General features: G+C 34.9%; 1 protein-coding gene across 1 annotated transcript in view; it reads right to left on the reverse strand.

The window, feature by feature from the left end:
• LOC106604063 (transcriptional coactivator YAP1) overlaps positions 1-17,479 on the reverse strand; it is a 68,555-nt gene that overhangs the window by 14,484 nt on the left and 36,592 nt on the right. Inside the window, exons 6-7 of the mRNA XM_045717505.2 lie at positions 16,261-16,334; positions 15,984-16,084 (exon numbers count right to left, since the gene is read on the reverse strand). Of these exons, the coding sequence (XP_045573461.1) occupies positions 15,984-16,084; positions 16,261-16,334 (175 nt within the window). The remainder of the gene's footprint in view (positions 1-15,983; positions 16,085-16,260; positions 16,335-17,479) is intronic.

A 17,479-nucleotide genomic window follows, 5' to 3' on the forward strand; every position in this document is an offset into this window, starting at 1 on the left:
TATATTAATGTGGTGACTATGGTGACCTGTCAGTATATATTAATGTGGTTACTATGGTAACCTGTCAGTATATATTAATGTGGTGACAATGGTAACCTGTCAGTATATATTCATGTGGTGACTATGGTAACCTGTCAGTATATATTAATGTGGTGACTATGGTAACCTGTCAGTATACATTAATGTGACTATGGTAACCTGTCAGTATATATTAATGTGACTATGGTAACCTGTCAGTATATATTAATGTGGTGACTATGGTAACCTGTCAGTATATATTAATGTGACTATGGTAACCTGTCAGTATATATTAATGTGGTGACTATGGTAACCTGTCAGTATATATTAATGTGACTATGGTAACCTGTCAGTATATATTAATGTGGTGACTATGGTAACCTGTCAGTATATATTAATGTGACTATGGTAACCTGTCAGTATATATTAATGTGGTGACTATGGTAACCTGTCAGTATATATTAATGTGGTGACTATGGTGACCTGTCAGTATATATGAATGTGGTGACTATGGTAACCTGTCAGTATATATTAATGTGACTATGGTAACCTGTCAGTATATATTCATGTGACTATGGTAACCTATCAGTATATATTAATGTGGTGACTATGGTAACCTGTCAGTATATATTAATGTGGCGACTATGGTAAACTGTCAGTATATATTAATGTGACTATGGTAACATGTCAGTATATATTAACGTGGTGACTATGGTAACCTGTCAGTATATATTAATGTGACTATGGTAACCTGTCAGTATATATTAATGTGGTGACTATGGTAACCTGTCAGTATATATTAATGTGGTGACTATGGTAACCTGTCAGTATATATTAATGTGGTGACTATGGTAACCTGTCAGTATATATTAATGTGGTGACTATGGTAACCTGTCAGTATATATTAATGTGACTGTGGTAACCTGTCAGTATATATGAATGTGGTGACTATAGTAACCTGTCAGTATATATTAATGTGACTATGGTAACCTGTCAGTATATATTAATGTGGTGACTATGGTAACCTGTCAGTATATATTAATGTGGTGACTATGGTAACCTGTCAGTATATATGAATGTGGTGACTATGGTAACCTGTCAGTATATATTAATGCGGTGACTATGGTAACATGTCAGTATATATTAATGTGGTGACTATGGTAACCTGTCAGTATATATTAATGTGGTGACTATGGTAACCTGTCAGTATATATTAATGTGGTGACTATGGTAACCTGTCAGTATATATTAATGTGGTGACTATGGTAACCTGTCAGTATATATTAATGTGGTGACTATGGTAACCTGTCAGTATATATTAATGTGGTGACTATGGTAACCTGTCAGTATATATTAATGTGGTGACTATGGTAACCTGTCAGTATATATTAATGTGGTGACTATGGTAACCTGTCAGTATATATTAATGTGGTGACTATGGTAACCTGTCAGCATATATTAATGTGGTGACTATGGTAACCTGTCAGTATATATTAATGTGTTGACTATGGTAACCTGTCAGTATATATTAATGTGGTGACTATGGTAACCTGTCAGTATATATTAATGTGGTGACTATGGTAACCTGTCAGTATATATTAATGTGGTGACTATGGTAACCTGTCAGTATATATTAATGTGGTGACTATGGTAACCTGTCAGTATATATTAATGTGGTGACTATGGTAACCTGTCAGTGTATATTAATGTTACTATGGTAACCTGTCAGTGTATATTAATGTGGTGACTATGGTAACCTGTCAGTATATATTAATGTGGTGACTATGGTAACCTGTCAGTATATATTAATGTGGTGACTATGGTAACCTGTCAGTGTATATTAATGTTACTATGGTAACCTGTCAGTGTATATTAATGTGGTGACTATGGTAACCTGTCAGTATATATTAATGTGGTGACTATGGTAACCTGTCAGTATATATTAACGTGGTGACTATGGTAACCTGTCAGTATATATTAATGTGACTATGGTAACCTGTCAGTTATATTAATGTTACTATGGTAACCTGTCAGTATATATTAATGTGACTATGGTAACCTGTCAGTATATATTAATGTGGTGACTATGGTAACCTGTCAGTATATATTAATGTGGTGACTATGGTAACCTGTCAGTATATATTAATGTGGTGACTATGGTAACCTGTCAGTATATATTAATGTGGTGACTATGGTAACCTGTCAGTGTATATTAATGTTACTATGGTAACCTGTCAGTGTATATTAATGTGGTGACTATGGTAACCTGTCAGTATATATTAATGTGGTGACTATGGTAACCTGTCAGTATATATTAATGTGGTGACTATGGTAACCTGTCAGTGTATATTAATGTTACTATGGTAACCTGTCAGTGTATATTAATGTGGTGACTATGGTAACCTGTCAGTATATATTAATGTGGTGACTATGGTAACCTGTCAGTATATATTAATGTGGTGACTATGGTAACCTGTCAGTATATATTAATGTGGTGACTATGGTAACCTGTCAGTATATATTAATGTGACTATGGTAATCTGTCAGTATATATTAATGTGGTGACTATGGTAACCTGTCAGTATATATTAATGTGGTGACTATGGTAACCTGTCAGTATATATTAATGTGGTGACTATGGTAACCTGTCAGTATATATTAATGTGGTGACTATGGTAACCTGTCAGTATATATTAATGTGACTATGGTAACCTGTCAGTATATATCAATGTGGTGACTATGGTAACCTGTCAGTATATATTAATGTGGTGACTATGGTAACCTGTCAGTATATATTAATGTGGTGACTATGGTAACCTGTCAGTATATATTAATGTGGTGACTATGGTAACCTGTCAGTATATATTAATGTGGTGACTATGGTAACCTGTCAGTATATATTAATGTGGTGACTATGGTGACCTGTCAGTATATATTCATGTGGTGACTATGGTAACCTGTCAGTATATATTAATGTGGTGACTATGGTAACCTGTCAGTATATATTAATGTGACTATGGTAACCTGTCAGTATATATTAATGTGGTGACTATGGTAACCTGTCAGTATATATTAATGTGACTATGGTAACCTGTCAGTATATATTAATGTGGTGACTATGGTAACCTGTCAGTATATATTAATGTGGTGACTATGGTAACCTGTCAGTATATATTAATGTGGTGACTATGGTAACCTGTCAGTATATATTAATGTGGTGACTATGGTAACCTGTCAGTATATATTAATGTGGTGACTATGGTAACCTGTCAGTGTATATTAATGTTACTATGGTAACCTGTCAGTGTATATTAATGTGGTGACTATGGTAACCTGTCAGTATATATTAATGTGGTGACTATGGTAACCTGTCAGTATATATTAATGTGGTGACTATGGTAACCTGTCAGTATATATTAATGTGACTATGGTAATCTGTCAGTATATATTAATGTGGTGACTATGGTAACCTGTCAGTATATATTAATGTGGTGACTATGGTAACCTGTCAGTATATATTAATGTGGTGACTATGGTAACCTGTCAGTATATATTAATGTGACTATGGTAACCTGTCAGTATATATCAATGTGGTGACTATGGTAACCTGTCAGTATATATTAATGTGGTGACTATGGTAACCTGTCAGTATATATTAATGTGGTGACTATGGTAACCTGTCAGTATATATTAATGTGGTGACTATGGTAACCTGTCAGTATATATTAATGTGGTGACTATGGTAACCTGTCAGTATATATTAATGTAACTATGGTAACCTGTCAGTATATATTCATGTAACTATGGTAACCTGTCAGTATATATTAATGTGGTGACTATGGTAACCTGTCAGTATATAGTAATGTGGTGACTATGGTAACCTGTCAGTATATATTAATGTGGTGACTATGGTAACCTGTCAGTATATATTAATGTGACTATGGTAACATGTCAGTATATATTAATGTGGTGACTATGGTAACCTGTCAGTATATATTAATGTGGTGACTATGGTAACCTGTCAGTATATATTAATATGGTGACTATGGTAACCTCTCAGTATATATGAATGTGGTGACTATGGTAACCTGTCAGTATATATTAATGTGGTGACTATGGTAACCTGTCAGTGTATATTAATGTTACTATGGTAACCTGTCAGTGTATATTAATGTGGTGACTATGGTAACCTGTCAGTATATATTTATGTGGTGACTATGGTAACCTGTCAGTATATATTAATGTGGTGACTATGGTAACCTGTCAGTATATATTCATGTGACTATGGTAACCTGTCAGTATATATTAATGTGGTGACTATGGTAACCTGTCAGTATATATTAATGTGGTGACTATGGTAACCTGTCAGTATATATTAATGTGACTATGGTAACCTGTCAGTATATATTAATGTGGTGACTATGGTGACCTGTCAGTATATATTAATGTGGTGACTATGGTAACCTGTCAGTATATATTCATGTGGTGACTATGGTAACCTGTCAGTATATATTAATGTGGTGACTATGGTAACCTGTCAGTATACATTAATGTGACTATGGTAACCTGTCAGTATATATTAATGTGGTGACTATGGTAACCTGTCAGTATATATTAATGTGGTGACTATGGTAACCTGTCAGTATATATTAATGTGGTGACTATGGTAACCTGTCAGTATATGTTCATGTGGTGACTATGGTAAACTGTCAGTATATATTCATGTGACTATGGTAACCTGTCAGTATATATTAATGTGGTGACTATGGTGACCTGTCAGTATATATTAATGTGGTTACTATGGTAACCTGTCAGTATATATTAATGTGGTGACTATGGTAACCTGTCAGTATATATTCATGTGGTGACTATGGTAACCTGTCAGTATATATTAATGTGGTGACTATGGTAACCTGTCAGTATACATTAATGTGACTATGGTAACCTGTCAGTATATATTAATGTGACTATGGTAACCTGTCAGTATATATTAATGTGGTGACTATGGTAACCTGTCAGTATATATTAATGTGACTATGGTAACCTGTCAGTATATATTAATGTGGTGACTATGGTAACCTGTCAGTATATATTAATGTGGTGACTATGGTGACCTGTCAGTATATATGAATGTGGTGACTATGGTAACCTGTCAGTATATATTAATGTGGTGACTATGGTAACCTGTCAGTATATATTATTGTGGTGACTATGGTAACCTGTCAGTATATATTAATGTGGTGACTATGGTAACCTGTCAGTATATATTAATGTGGTGACTATGGTAACCTGTCAGTATATATTAATGTGGCGACTATGGTAACCTGTCAGTATATATTAATGTGGTGACTATGGTAACCTGTCAGTATATATTAATGTGACTATGGTAACCTGTCAGTATATATTCATGTGACTATGGTAACCTATCAGTATATATTAATGTGGTGACTATGGTAACCTGTCAGTATATATTAATGTGGCGACTATGGTAAACTGTCAGTATATATTAATGTGGTGACTATGGTAACCTGTCAGTATATATTAATGTGGTGACTATGGTAACCTGTCAGTGTATATTAATGTGACTATGGTAACCTGTCAGTATATATTAATGTGACTATGGTAACCTGTCAGTATATATTAATGTGACTGTGGTAACCTGTCAGTATATATTAATGTGACTGTGGTAACCTGTCAGTATATATGAATGTGGTGACTATGGTAACCTGTCAGTATATATTAATGTGGTGACTATGGTAACCTGTCAGTATATATTAATGTGGTGACTATGGTAACCTGTCAGTATATATTAATGTGGTGACTATGGTAACCTGTCAGTATATATTAATGTGACTGTGGTAACCTGTCAGTATATATGAATGTGGTGACTATAGTAACCTGTCAGTATATATTAATGTGACTATGGTAACATGTCAGTATATATTAACGTGGTGACTATGGTAACCTGTCAGTATATATTAATGTGACTATGGTAACCTGTCAGTATATATTAATGTGGTGACTATGCTAACCTGTCAGTATATATTAATGTGGTGACTATGGTAACCTGTCAGTATATATTAATGTGGTGAATATGGTAACCTGTCAGTGTATATTAATGTTACTATGGTAACCTGTCAGTATATATTCATGTGGTGACTATGGTAACCTGTCAGTATATATTCATGTGGTGACTATGGTAACCTGTCAGTATATATTCATGTGGTGACTATGGTAACCTGTCAGTATATATTAATGTGGTGACTATGGTAACCTGTCAGTATACATTAATGTGACTATGGTAACCTGTCAGTATATATTAATGTGACTATGGTAACCTGTCAGTATATATTAATGTGGTGACTATGGTAACCTGTCAGTATATATTAATGTGGTGACTATGGTAACCTGTCAGTATATATTAATGTGGTGACTATGGTAACCTGTCAGTATATATTAATGTGGTGACTATGGTAAACTGTCAGTATATATTAATGTGGTGACTATGGTAACCTGTCAGTATATATTAATGTGACTGTGGTAACCTGTCAGTATATATTAATGTGACTGTGGTAACCTGGCAGTATATATGAATGTGGTGACTATGGTAACCTGTCAGTATATATTAATGTGGTGACTATGGTAACCTGTCAGTATATATTCATGTGGTGACTATGGTAACCTGTCAGTATATATTAATGTGGTGACTATGGTAACCTGTCAGTATATGTTCATGTGGTGACTATGGTAAACTGTCAGTATATATTCATGTGACTATGGTAACCTGTCAGTATATATTAATGTGGTGACTATGGTGACCTGTCAGTATATATTAATGTGGTTACTATGGTAACCTGTCAGTATATATTAATGTGGTGACAATGGTAACCTGTCAGTATATATTCATGTGGTGACTATGGTAACCTGTCAGTATATATTAATGTGGTGACTATGGTAACCTGTCAGTATACATTAATGTGACTATGGTAACCTGTCAGTATATATTAATGTGACTATGGTAACCTGTCAGTATATATTAATGTGGTGACTATGGTAACCTGTCAGTATATATTAATGTGACTATGGTAACCTGTCAGTATATATTAATGTGGTGACTATGGTAACCTGTCAGTATATATTAATGTGACTATGGTAACCTGTCAGTATATATTAATGTGGTGACTATGGTAACCTGTCAGTATATATTAATGTGACTATGGTAACCTGTCAGTATATATTAATGTGGTGACTATGGTAACCTGTCAGTATATATTAATGTGGTGACTATGGTGACCTGTCAGTATATATGAATGTGGTGACTATGGTAACCTGTCAGTATATATTAATGTGGTGACTATGGTAACCTGTCAGTATATATTAATGTGACTATGGTAACCTGTCAGTATATATTAATGTGGTGACTATGGTAACCTGTCAGTATATATTAATGTGGTGACTATGGTAACCTGTCAGTATATATTAATGTGGTGACTATGGTAACCTGTCAGTATATATTAATGTGGTGACTATGGTGACCTGTCAGTATATATTAATGTGGTGACTATGGTAACCTGTCAGTATATATTAATGTGGTGACTATGGTAACCTGTCAGTATATATTAATGTGGTGACTATGGTAACCTGTCAGTATATATTAATGTGGTGACTATGGTAACCTGTCAGTATATATTAATGTGGTGACTATGGTAACCTGTCAGTATATATTAATGTGGCGACTATGGTAACCTGTCAGTATATATTAATGTGGTGACTATGGTAACCTGTCAGTATATATTAATGTGACTATGGTAACCTGTCAGTATATATTAATGTGGTGACTATGGTAACCTGTCAGTATATATTAATGTGGTGACTATGGTAACCTGTCAGTATATATTAATGTGGCGACTATGGTAACCTGTCAGTATATATTAATGTGACTATGGTAACATGTCAGTATATATTAATGTGGTGACTATGGTAACCTGTCAGTATATATTAATGTGGTGACTATGGTAACCTGTCAGTATATATTAATGTGGTGACTATGGTAACCTGTCAGTATATATTAATGTGGTGACTATGGTAACCTGTCAGTATATATTAATGTGGTGACTATGGTAACCTGTCAGTGTATATTAATGTGGTGACTATGGTAACCTGTCAGTATATATTAATGTGGTGACTATGGTAACCTGTCAGTATATATTAATGTGGTGACTATGGTAACCTGTCAGTATATATTAATGTGGTGACTATGGTAACCTGTCAGTATATATTAATGTGGTGACTATGGTAACCTGTCAGTATATATTAATGTGGTGACTATGGTAACCTGTCAGTATATATTAATGTGGTGACTATGGTAACCTGTCAGTATATATTAATGTGGTGACTATGGTAACCTGTCAGTATATATTAATGTGGTGACTATGGTAACCTGTCAGTATATATTAATGTGGTGACTATGGTAACCTGTCAGTATATATTAATGTGGTGACTATGGTAACCTGTCAGTGTATATTAATGTGACTATGGTAACCTGTCAGTATATATTAATGTGGTGACTATGGTAACCTGTCAGTATATATTAATGTGGTGACTATGGTAACCTGTCAGTATATATTAATGTGGTGACTATGGTAACCTGTCAGTATATATTAATGTGGTGACTATGGTAACCTGTCAGTGTATATTAATGTGGTGACTATGGTAACCTGTCAGTATATATTAATGTGGTGACTATGGTAACCTGTCAGTATATATTAATGTGGTGACTATGGTAACCTGTCAGTATATATTAATGTGACTATGGTAACCTGTCAGTATATATTAATGTGACTATGGTAACCTGTCAGTATATATTAATGTGACTATGGTAACCTGTCAGTATATATTAATGTGACTATGGTAACCTGTCAGTATATATTAATGTGACTATGGTAACCTGTCAGTATATATTAATGTGGTGACTATGGTAACCTGTCAGTATATATTAATGTGACTATGGTAACCTGTCAGTATATATTAATGTGGTGACTATGGTAACCTGTCAGTATATATTAATGTGGTGACTATGGTAACCTGTCAGTATATATTAATGTGGTGACTATGGTAACCTGTCAGTATATATTAATGTGGTGACTATGGTAACCTGTCAGTATATATTAATGTGGTGACTATGGTAACCTGTCAGTATATATTAATGTGGTGACTATGGTAACCTGTCAGTATATATTAATGTGGTGACTATGGTAACCTGTCAGTATATATTAATGTGGTGACTATGGTAACCTGTCAGTATATATTAATGTGGTGACTATGGTAACCTGTCAGTATATATTAATGTGGTGACTATGGTAACCTGTCAGTATATATTAATGTGGTGACTATGGTAACCTGTCAGTATATATTAATGTGGTGACTATGGTAACCTGTCAGTATATATTAATGTGGTGACTATGGTAACCTGTCAGTATTTATTAATGTGGTGACTATGGTAACCTGTCAGTATATATTAATGTGGTGACTATGGTAACCTGTCAGTATATATTAATGTGACTGTGGTAACCTGTCAGTATATATTAATGTGGTGACTATGGTAACCTGTCAGTATATATTAATGTGGTGACTATGGTAACCTGTCAGTATATATGAATGTGGTGACTATGGTAACCTGTCAGTATATATTAATGTGGTGACTATGGTAACCTGTCAGTATATATTAATGTGGTGACTATGGTAACCTGTCAGTATATATTAATGTGGTGACTATGGTAACCTGTCAGTATATATTAATGTGGTGACTATGGTAACCTGTCAGTATATATTAATGTGGTGACTATGGTAACCTGTCAGTATATATTAATGTGGTGACTATGGTAACCTGTCAGTATATATTAATGTGGTGACTATGGTAACCTGTCAGTATATATTAATGTGGTGACTATGGTAACCTGTCAGTATATATTAATGTGGTGACTATGGTAACCTGTCAGTATATATTAATGTGGTGACTATGGTAACCTGTCAGTATATATTAATGTGGTGACTATGGTAACCTGTCAGTATATATTAATGTGGTGACTATGGTAACCTGTCAGTATATATTAATGTGGTGACTATGGTAACCTGTCAGTATATATTAATGTGGTGACTATGGTAACCTGTCAGTATATATTAATGTGGTGACTATGGTAACCTGTCAGTATATATTAATGTGGTGACTATGGTAACCTGTCAGTATATATTAATGTGGTGACTATGGTAACCTGTCAGTATATATTAATGTGGTGACTATGGTAACCTGTCAGTGTATATTAATGTTACTATGGTAACCTGTCAGTGTATATTAATGTGGTGACTATGGTAACCTGTCAGTATATATTAATGTGGTGACTATGGTAACCTGTCAGTATATATTAATGTGACTATGGTAACCTGTCAGTGTATATTAATGTTACTATGGTAACCTGTCAGTGTATATTAATGTGGCGACTATGGTAACCTGTCAGTATATATTAATGTGGTGACTATGGTAACCTGTCAGTATATATTAATGTGACTATGGTAACCTGTCAGTATATATTAATGTGGTGACTATGGTAACCTGTCAGTATATATTAATGTGGTGACTATGGTAACCTGTCAGTATATATTAATGTGGTGACTATGGTAACCTGTCAGTATATATTAATGTGGTGACTATGGTAACCTGTCAGTATATATTAATGTGGTGACTATGGTAACCTGTCAGTATATATTAATGTGGTGACTATGGTAACCTGTCAGTATATATTAATGTGGTGACTATGGTAACCTGTCAGTATATATTAATGTGGTGACTATGGTAACCTGTCAGTATATATTAATGTGGTGACTATGGTAACCTGTCAGTATATATTAATGTGGTGACTATGGTAACCTGTCAGTATATATTAATGTGGTGACTATGGTAACCTGTCAGTATATATTAATGTGGTGACTATGGTAACCTGTCAGTATATATTAATGTGGTGACTATGGTAACCTGTCAGTATATATTAATGTGGCGACTATGGTAACCTGTCAGTATATATTAATGTGACTATGGTAACCTGTCAGTATATATTAATGTGGTGACTATGGTAACCTGTCAGTATATATTAATGTGACTATGGTAACCTGTCAGTATATATTAATGTGGTGACTATGGTAACCTGTCAGTATATATTAATGTGGTGACTATGGTAACCTGTCAGTATATATTAATGTGGTGACTATGGTAACCTGTCAGTATATATTAATGTGGTGACTATGGTAACCTGTCAGTATATATTAATGTGACTGTGGTAACCTGTCAGTATATATGAATGTGGTGACTATAGTAACCTGTCAGTATATATTAATGTGACTATGGTAACCTGTCAGTATATATTAATGTGGTGACTATGGTAACCTGTCAGTATATATTAATGTGGTGACTATGGTAACCTGTCAGTATATATGAATGTGGTGACTATGGTAACCTGTCAGTATATATTAATGCGGTGACTATGGTAACATGTCAGTATATATTAATGTGGTGACTATGGTAACCTGTCAGTATATATTAATGTGGTGACTATGGTAACCTGTCAGTATATATTAATGTGGTGACTATGGTAACCTGTCAGTATATATTAATGTGGTGACTATGGTAACCTGTCAGTATATATTAATGTGGTGACTATGGTAACCTGTCAGTATATATTAATGTGGTGACTATGGTAACCTGTCAGTATATATTAATGTGGTGACTATGGTAACCTGTCAGTATATATTAATGTGGTGACTATGGTAACCTGTCAGTATATATTAATGTGGTGACTATGGTAACCTGTCAGTATATATTAATGTGGTGACTATGGTAACCTGTCAGCATATATTAATGTGGTGACTATGGTAACCTGTCAGTATATATTAATGTGTTGACTATGGTAACCTGTCAGTATATATTAATGTGGTGACTATGGTAACCTGTCAGTATATATTAATGTGGTGACTATGGTAACCTGTCAGTATATATTAATGTGGTGACTATGGTAACCTGTCAGTATATATTAATGTGGTGACTATGGTAACCTGTCAGTATATATTAATGTGGTGACTATGGTAACCTGTCAGTGTATATTAATGTTACTATGGTAACCTGTCAGTGTATATTAATGTGGTGACTATGGTAACCTGTCAGTATATATTAATGTGGTGACTATGGTAACCTGTCAGTATATATTAATGTGGTGACTATGGTAACCTGTCAGTGTATATTAATGTTACTATGGTAACCTGTCAGTGTATATTAATGTGGTGACTATGGTAACCTGTCAGTATATATTAATGTGGTGACTATGGTAACCTGTCAGTATATATTAATGTGGTGACTATGGTAACCTGTCAGTATATATTAATGTGGTGACTATGGTAACCTGTCAGTATATATTAATGTGACTATGGTAATCTGTCAGTATATATTAATGTGGTGACTATGGTAACCTGTCAGTATATATTAATGTGGTGACTATGGTAACCTGTCAGTATATATTAATGTGGTGACTATGGTAACCTGTCAGTATATATTAATGTGGTGACTATGGTAACCTGTCAGTATATATTAATGTGACTATGGTAACCTGTCAGTATATATCAATGTGGTGACTATGGTAACCTGTCAGTATATATTAATGTGGTGACTATGGTAACCTGTCAGTATATATTAATGTGGTGACTATGGTAACCTGTCAGTATATATTAATGTGGTGACTATGGTAACCTGTCAGTATATATTAATGTGGTGACTATGGTAACCTGTCAGTATATATTAATGTGGTGACTATGGTGACCTGTCAGTATATATTCATGTGGTGACTATGGTAACCTGTCAGTATATATTAATGTGGTGACTATGGTAACCTGTCAGTATATATTAATGTGACTATGGTAACCTGTCAGTATATATTAATGTGGTGACTATGGTAACCTGTCAGTATATATTAATGTGACTATGGTAACCTGTCAGTATATATTAATGTGGTGACTATGGTAACCTGTCAGTATATATTAATGTGGTGACTATGGTAACCTGTCAGTATATATTAATGTGGTGACTATGGTAACCTGTCAGTATATATTAATGTGGTGACTATGGTAACCTGTCAGTATATATTAATGTGGTGACTATGGTAACCTGTCAGTGTATATTAATGTTACTATGGTAACCTGTCAGTGTATATTAATGTGGTGACTATGGTAACCTGTCAGTATATATTAATGTGGTGACTATGGTAACCTGTCAGTATATATTAATGTGGTGACTATGGTAACCTGTCAGTATATATTAATGTGACTATGGTAACCTGTCAGTATATATTAATGTGGTGACTATGGTAACCTGTCAGTATATATTAATGTGGTGACTATGGTAACCTGTCAGTATATATTAATGTGGTGACTATGGTAACCTGTCAGTATATATTAATGTGACTATGGTAACCTGTCAGTATATATTAATGTGGTGACTATGGTAACCTGTCAGTATATATTAATGTGGTGACTATGGTAACCTGTCAGTATATATTAATGTGGTGACTATGGTAACCTGTCAGTATATATTAATGTGGTGACTATGGTAACCTGTCAGTATATATTAATGTGGTGACTATGGTAACCTGTCAGTGTATATTAATGTTACTATGGTAACCTGTCAGTGTATATTAATGTGACTATGGTAACCTGTCAGTATATATTAATGTGGTGACTATGGTAACCTGTCAGTATATATTAATGTGGTGACTATGGTAACCTGTCAGTATATATTAATGTGGTGACTATGGTAACCTGTCAGTATATATTAATGTGACTGTGGTAACCTGTCAGTATATATTAATGTGGTGACTATGGTAACCTGTCAGTATATATTAATGTGGTGACTATGGTAACCTGTCAGTATATATTAATATGGTGACTATGGTAACCTGTCAGTATATATTAATGTGGTGACTATGGTAACCTGTCAGTATATATTAATGTGGTGACTATGGTAACCTGTCAGTGTATATTAATGTTACTATGGTAACCTGTCAGTGTATATTAATGTGGCGACTATGGTAACCTGTCAGTATATATTAATGTGGTGACTATGGTAACCTGTCAGTATATATTCAGTGTGACTATGGTAACCTGTCAGTATATATTAATGTGGTGACTATGGTAACCTGTCAGTATATATTAATGTGGTGACTATGGTAACCTGTCAGTATATATTAATGTGGTGACTATGGTAACCTGTCAGTATATATTAATGTGGTGACTATGGTAACCTGTCAGTATATATTAATGTGGTGACTATGGTAACCTGTCAGTATATATTAATGTGGTGACTATGGTAACCTGTCAGTATATATTATGTGGTGACTATGGTAACCTGTCAGTATATATTAATGTGGTGACTATGGTAACCTGTCAGTATACATTAATGTGACTATGGTAACCTGTCAGTATATATTAATGTGGTGACTATGGTAACCTGTCAGTATATATTAATGTGGTGACTATGGTAACCTGTCAGTATATATTAATGTGGTGACTATGGTAACCTGTCAGTATATATTCATGTGGTGACTATGGTAACCTGTCAGTATATATTCATGTGGTGACTATGGTAACCTGTCAGTATATATTCATGTGGTGACTATGGTAACCTGTCAGTATATATTAATGTGGTGACTATGGTAACCTGTCAGTATATATTCATGTGGTGACTATGGTAACCTGTCAGTATATATTAATGTGGTGACTATGGTAACCTGTCAGTATATATGAATGTGGTGACTATGGTAACCTGTCAGTATATATTAATGTGACTATGGTAACCTGTCAGTATATATTAATGTGGTGACTATGGTAACCTGTCAGTATATATTAATGTGGTGACTATGGTAACCTGTCAGTGTAAATTAATGTTACTATGGTAACCTGTCAGTGTATATTAATGTGACGACTATGGTAACCTGTCAGTATATATTAATGTGGTGACTATGGTAACCTGTCAGTATATATTCATGTGACTATGGTAACCTGTCAGTATATATTAATGTGGTGACTATGGTAACCTGTCAGTATATATTAATGTGGTGACTATGGTAACCTGTCAGTATATATTAATGTGGTGACTATGGTAACCTGTCAGTATATATTAATGTGGTGACTATGGTAACCTGTCAGTATATATTAATGTGGTGACTATGGTAACCTGTCAGTATATATTAATGTGGTGACTATGGTAACCTGTCAGTATATATGTGGTGACTATGGTAACCTGTCAGTATATATTAATGTGGTGACTATGGTAACCTGTCAGTATATATTAATGTGGTGACTATGGTAACCTGTCAGTATATATTAATGTGGTGACTATGGTAACCTGTCAGTATATATTAATGTGGTGACTATGGTAACCTGTCAGTATATATTCATGTGGTGACTATGGTAACCTGTCAGTATATATTCATGTGGTGACTATGGTAACCTGTCAGTATATATTCATGTGGTGACTATGGTAACCTGTCAGTATATATTAATGTGGTGACTATGGTAACCTGTCAGTATATATTCATGTGGTGACTATGGTAACCTGTCAGTATATATTAATGTGGTGACTATGGTAACCTCTCAGTATATATTAATGTGGTGACTATGGTAACCTGTCAGTATATATTAATGTGACTATGGTAACCTGTCAGTATATATTAATGTGACTATGGTAACCTGTCAGTATATATTAATGTGGTCACTATGGTAACCTGTCAGTATATATTAATGTGGTGACTATGGTAACCGGTCAGTTACCAAGCATTTCACTGTTAGTCCTGTTGTTGACGAAGTGATAAATAACATTATTGTATTTGACCTTTAAAATAGTCCCATTTAAACCAAGGTGTGTGTGTTACCTGTATCCATGAGTTCCACAGTGTTCAGCAGGTCGTCAGGAGTCCGTGTGAAGCTGCTGCCACTCAGACCACTGTCAGCACTCTGGTTACGGGAGTGGGCCCTACAAGCAGTAACCAACACACACAGTGGTAATATTGGCTAAAACGTATAAATATTTATTTTGGAAGTGTATAAATCTACAGACAGACAGACAGACAGACAGACAGACAGACAGACAGACAGACAGACAGACAGGCAGGCAGGCAGGCAGGCAGGCAGACATGCAGGCAGACTCACCCGTTGAGGGCGGGGTCTACATGGTTGTTCCTCATTTTCCCATCATGCTCCAGTCCACTCCTCACCGCCACATCCTGACAGGGGTTAACATTATTTATTAATTATTTATTACTAGTTTACTTTATTTTACTTCCAGTATTATTATTATTATTGGTTCTTTAAAAACAACTGATATTAAAATCTCTACTGGTACTTTGCTGTTACAATAAAAACATTTTAAATAAATAACTCAACATATTTACACACACATATACAGTGCATTCGGAAAGTATTCATTTTGTTGTTACAGCTTTATTCAAAAATGTATTCAATAATTATTTTCCCGCATCAATCTACACAATACCTCCATAATGACATCACAATACCTCCATAATGACATCACAATACCTCCATAATGACATCACAATACCTCCATAATGACATCACAATACCTCCATAATGACAAAGTGAAAACAGGTTTTTAGAAATTTTTGCAAATGTATTACTTATTTACATAAGTATTCAGACCCTTTGCTATGAGACTATAAATTGAGCTCAGGTGCATCCTGTTTCCATTGATCATCCTTGAGATGTTTCTACAACTTGATTGGAGTCCACCTGTGGTAACTTCAATTGATTGGACGTGATTTGGAAAGACTCACACCTGTCTATATAAAGGTCTCACAGTTGACAGTGCATGTCAGAGCAAAAACCAAGCCATGAGGTTGAAGGAATTGTCCTTAGAGCTCAGAGACAGGATTGTGTCGAGGCACAGATTTACATTTTGTATTTTTATTTAACCTTTATTTAACTGGGCAAGTCAGTTAAGAACAAATACTTCTTTACAATGACGGCCTAGGAACAGTGGGTTAACTGCCTTGTTCAGGGGCAGAACGACAGATTTTTACCTTGTCAGCTCAGGGATTTGATCTAGCAACCTTTCGGTTACTAGTCCAACGCTCTAACCACTAGGCTACCTGCTGGTTACTGGCCCAACGTTCTAACCACTAGGCTACCTGCAGGTTACTGGTCCAATGCTCTAACCACTAGGCTACCTGCTGGTTACTGGTCCAATGCTAACCACTAGGCTACCTGCTGGTTACTGGTCAAACGCTCTAACCACTAGGCTACCTGCTGGTTACTGGCCCTACACTCTAACCACTAGGCTACCTGCTGGTTACTAGTCCAACGCTCTAACCACCAGGCTACCTGCTGGTTACAGGCTCAGCGCTCTAACCAC

The sequence above is a fragment of the Salmo salar genome, chromosome 04 (genome assembly GCF_965601325.2).
Source record: "Salmo salar chromosome 04, fSalSal1, whole genome shotgun sequence".
In the NCBI taxonomy this organism is placed as follows: domain Eukaryota; kingdom Metazoa; phylum Chordata; class Actinopteri; order Salmoniformes; family Salmonidae; genus Salmo; species Salmo salar.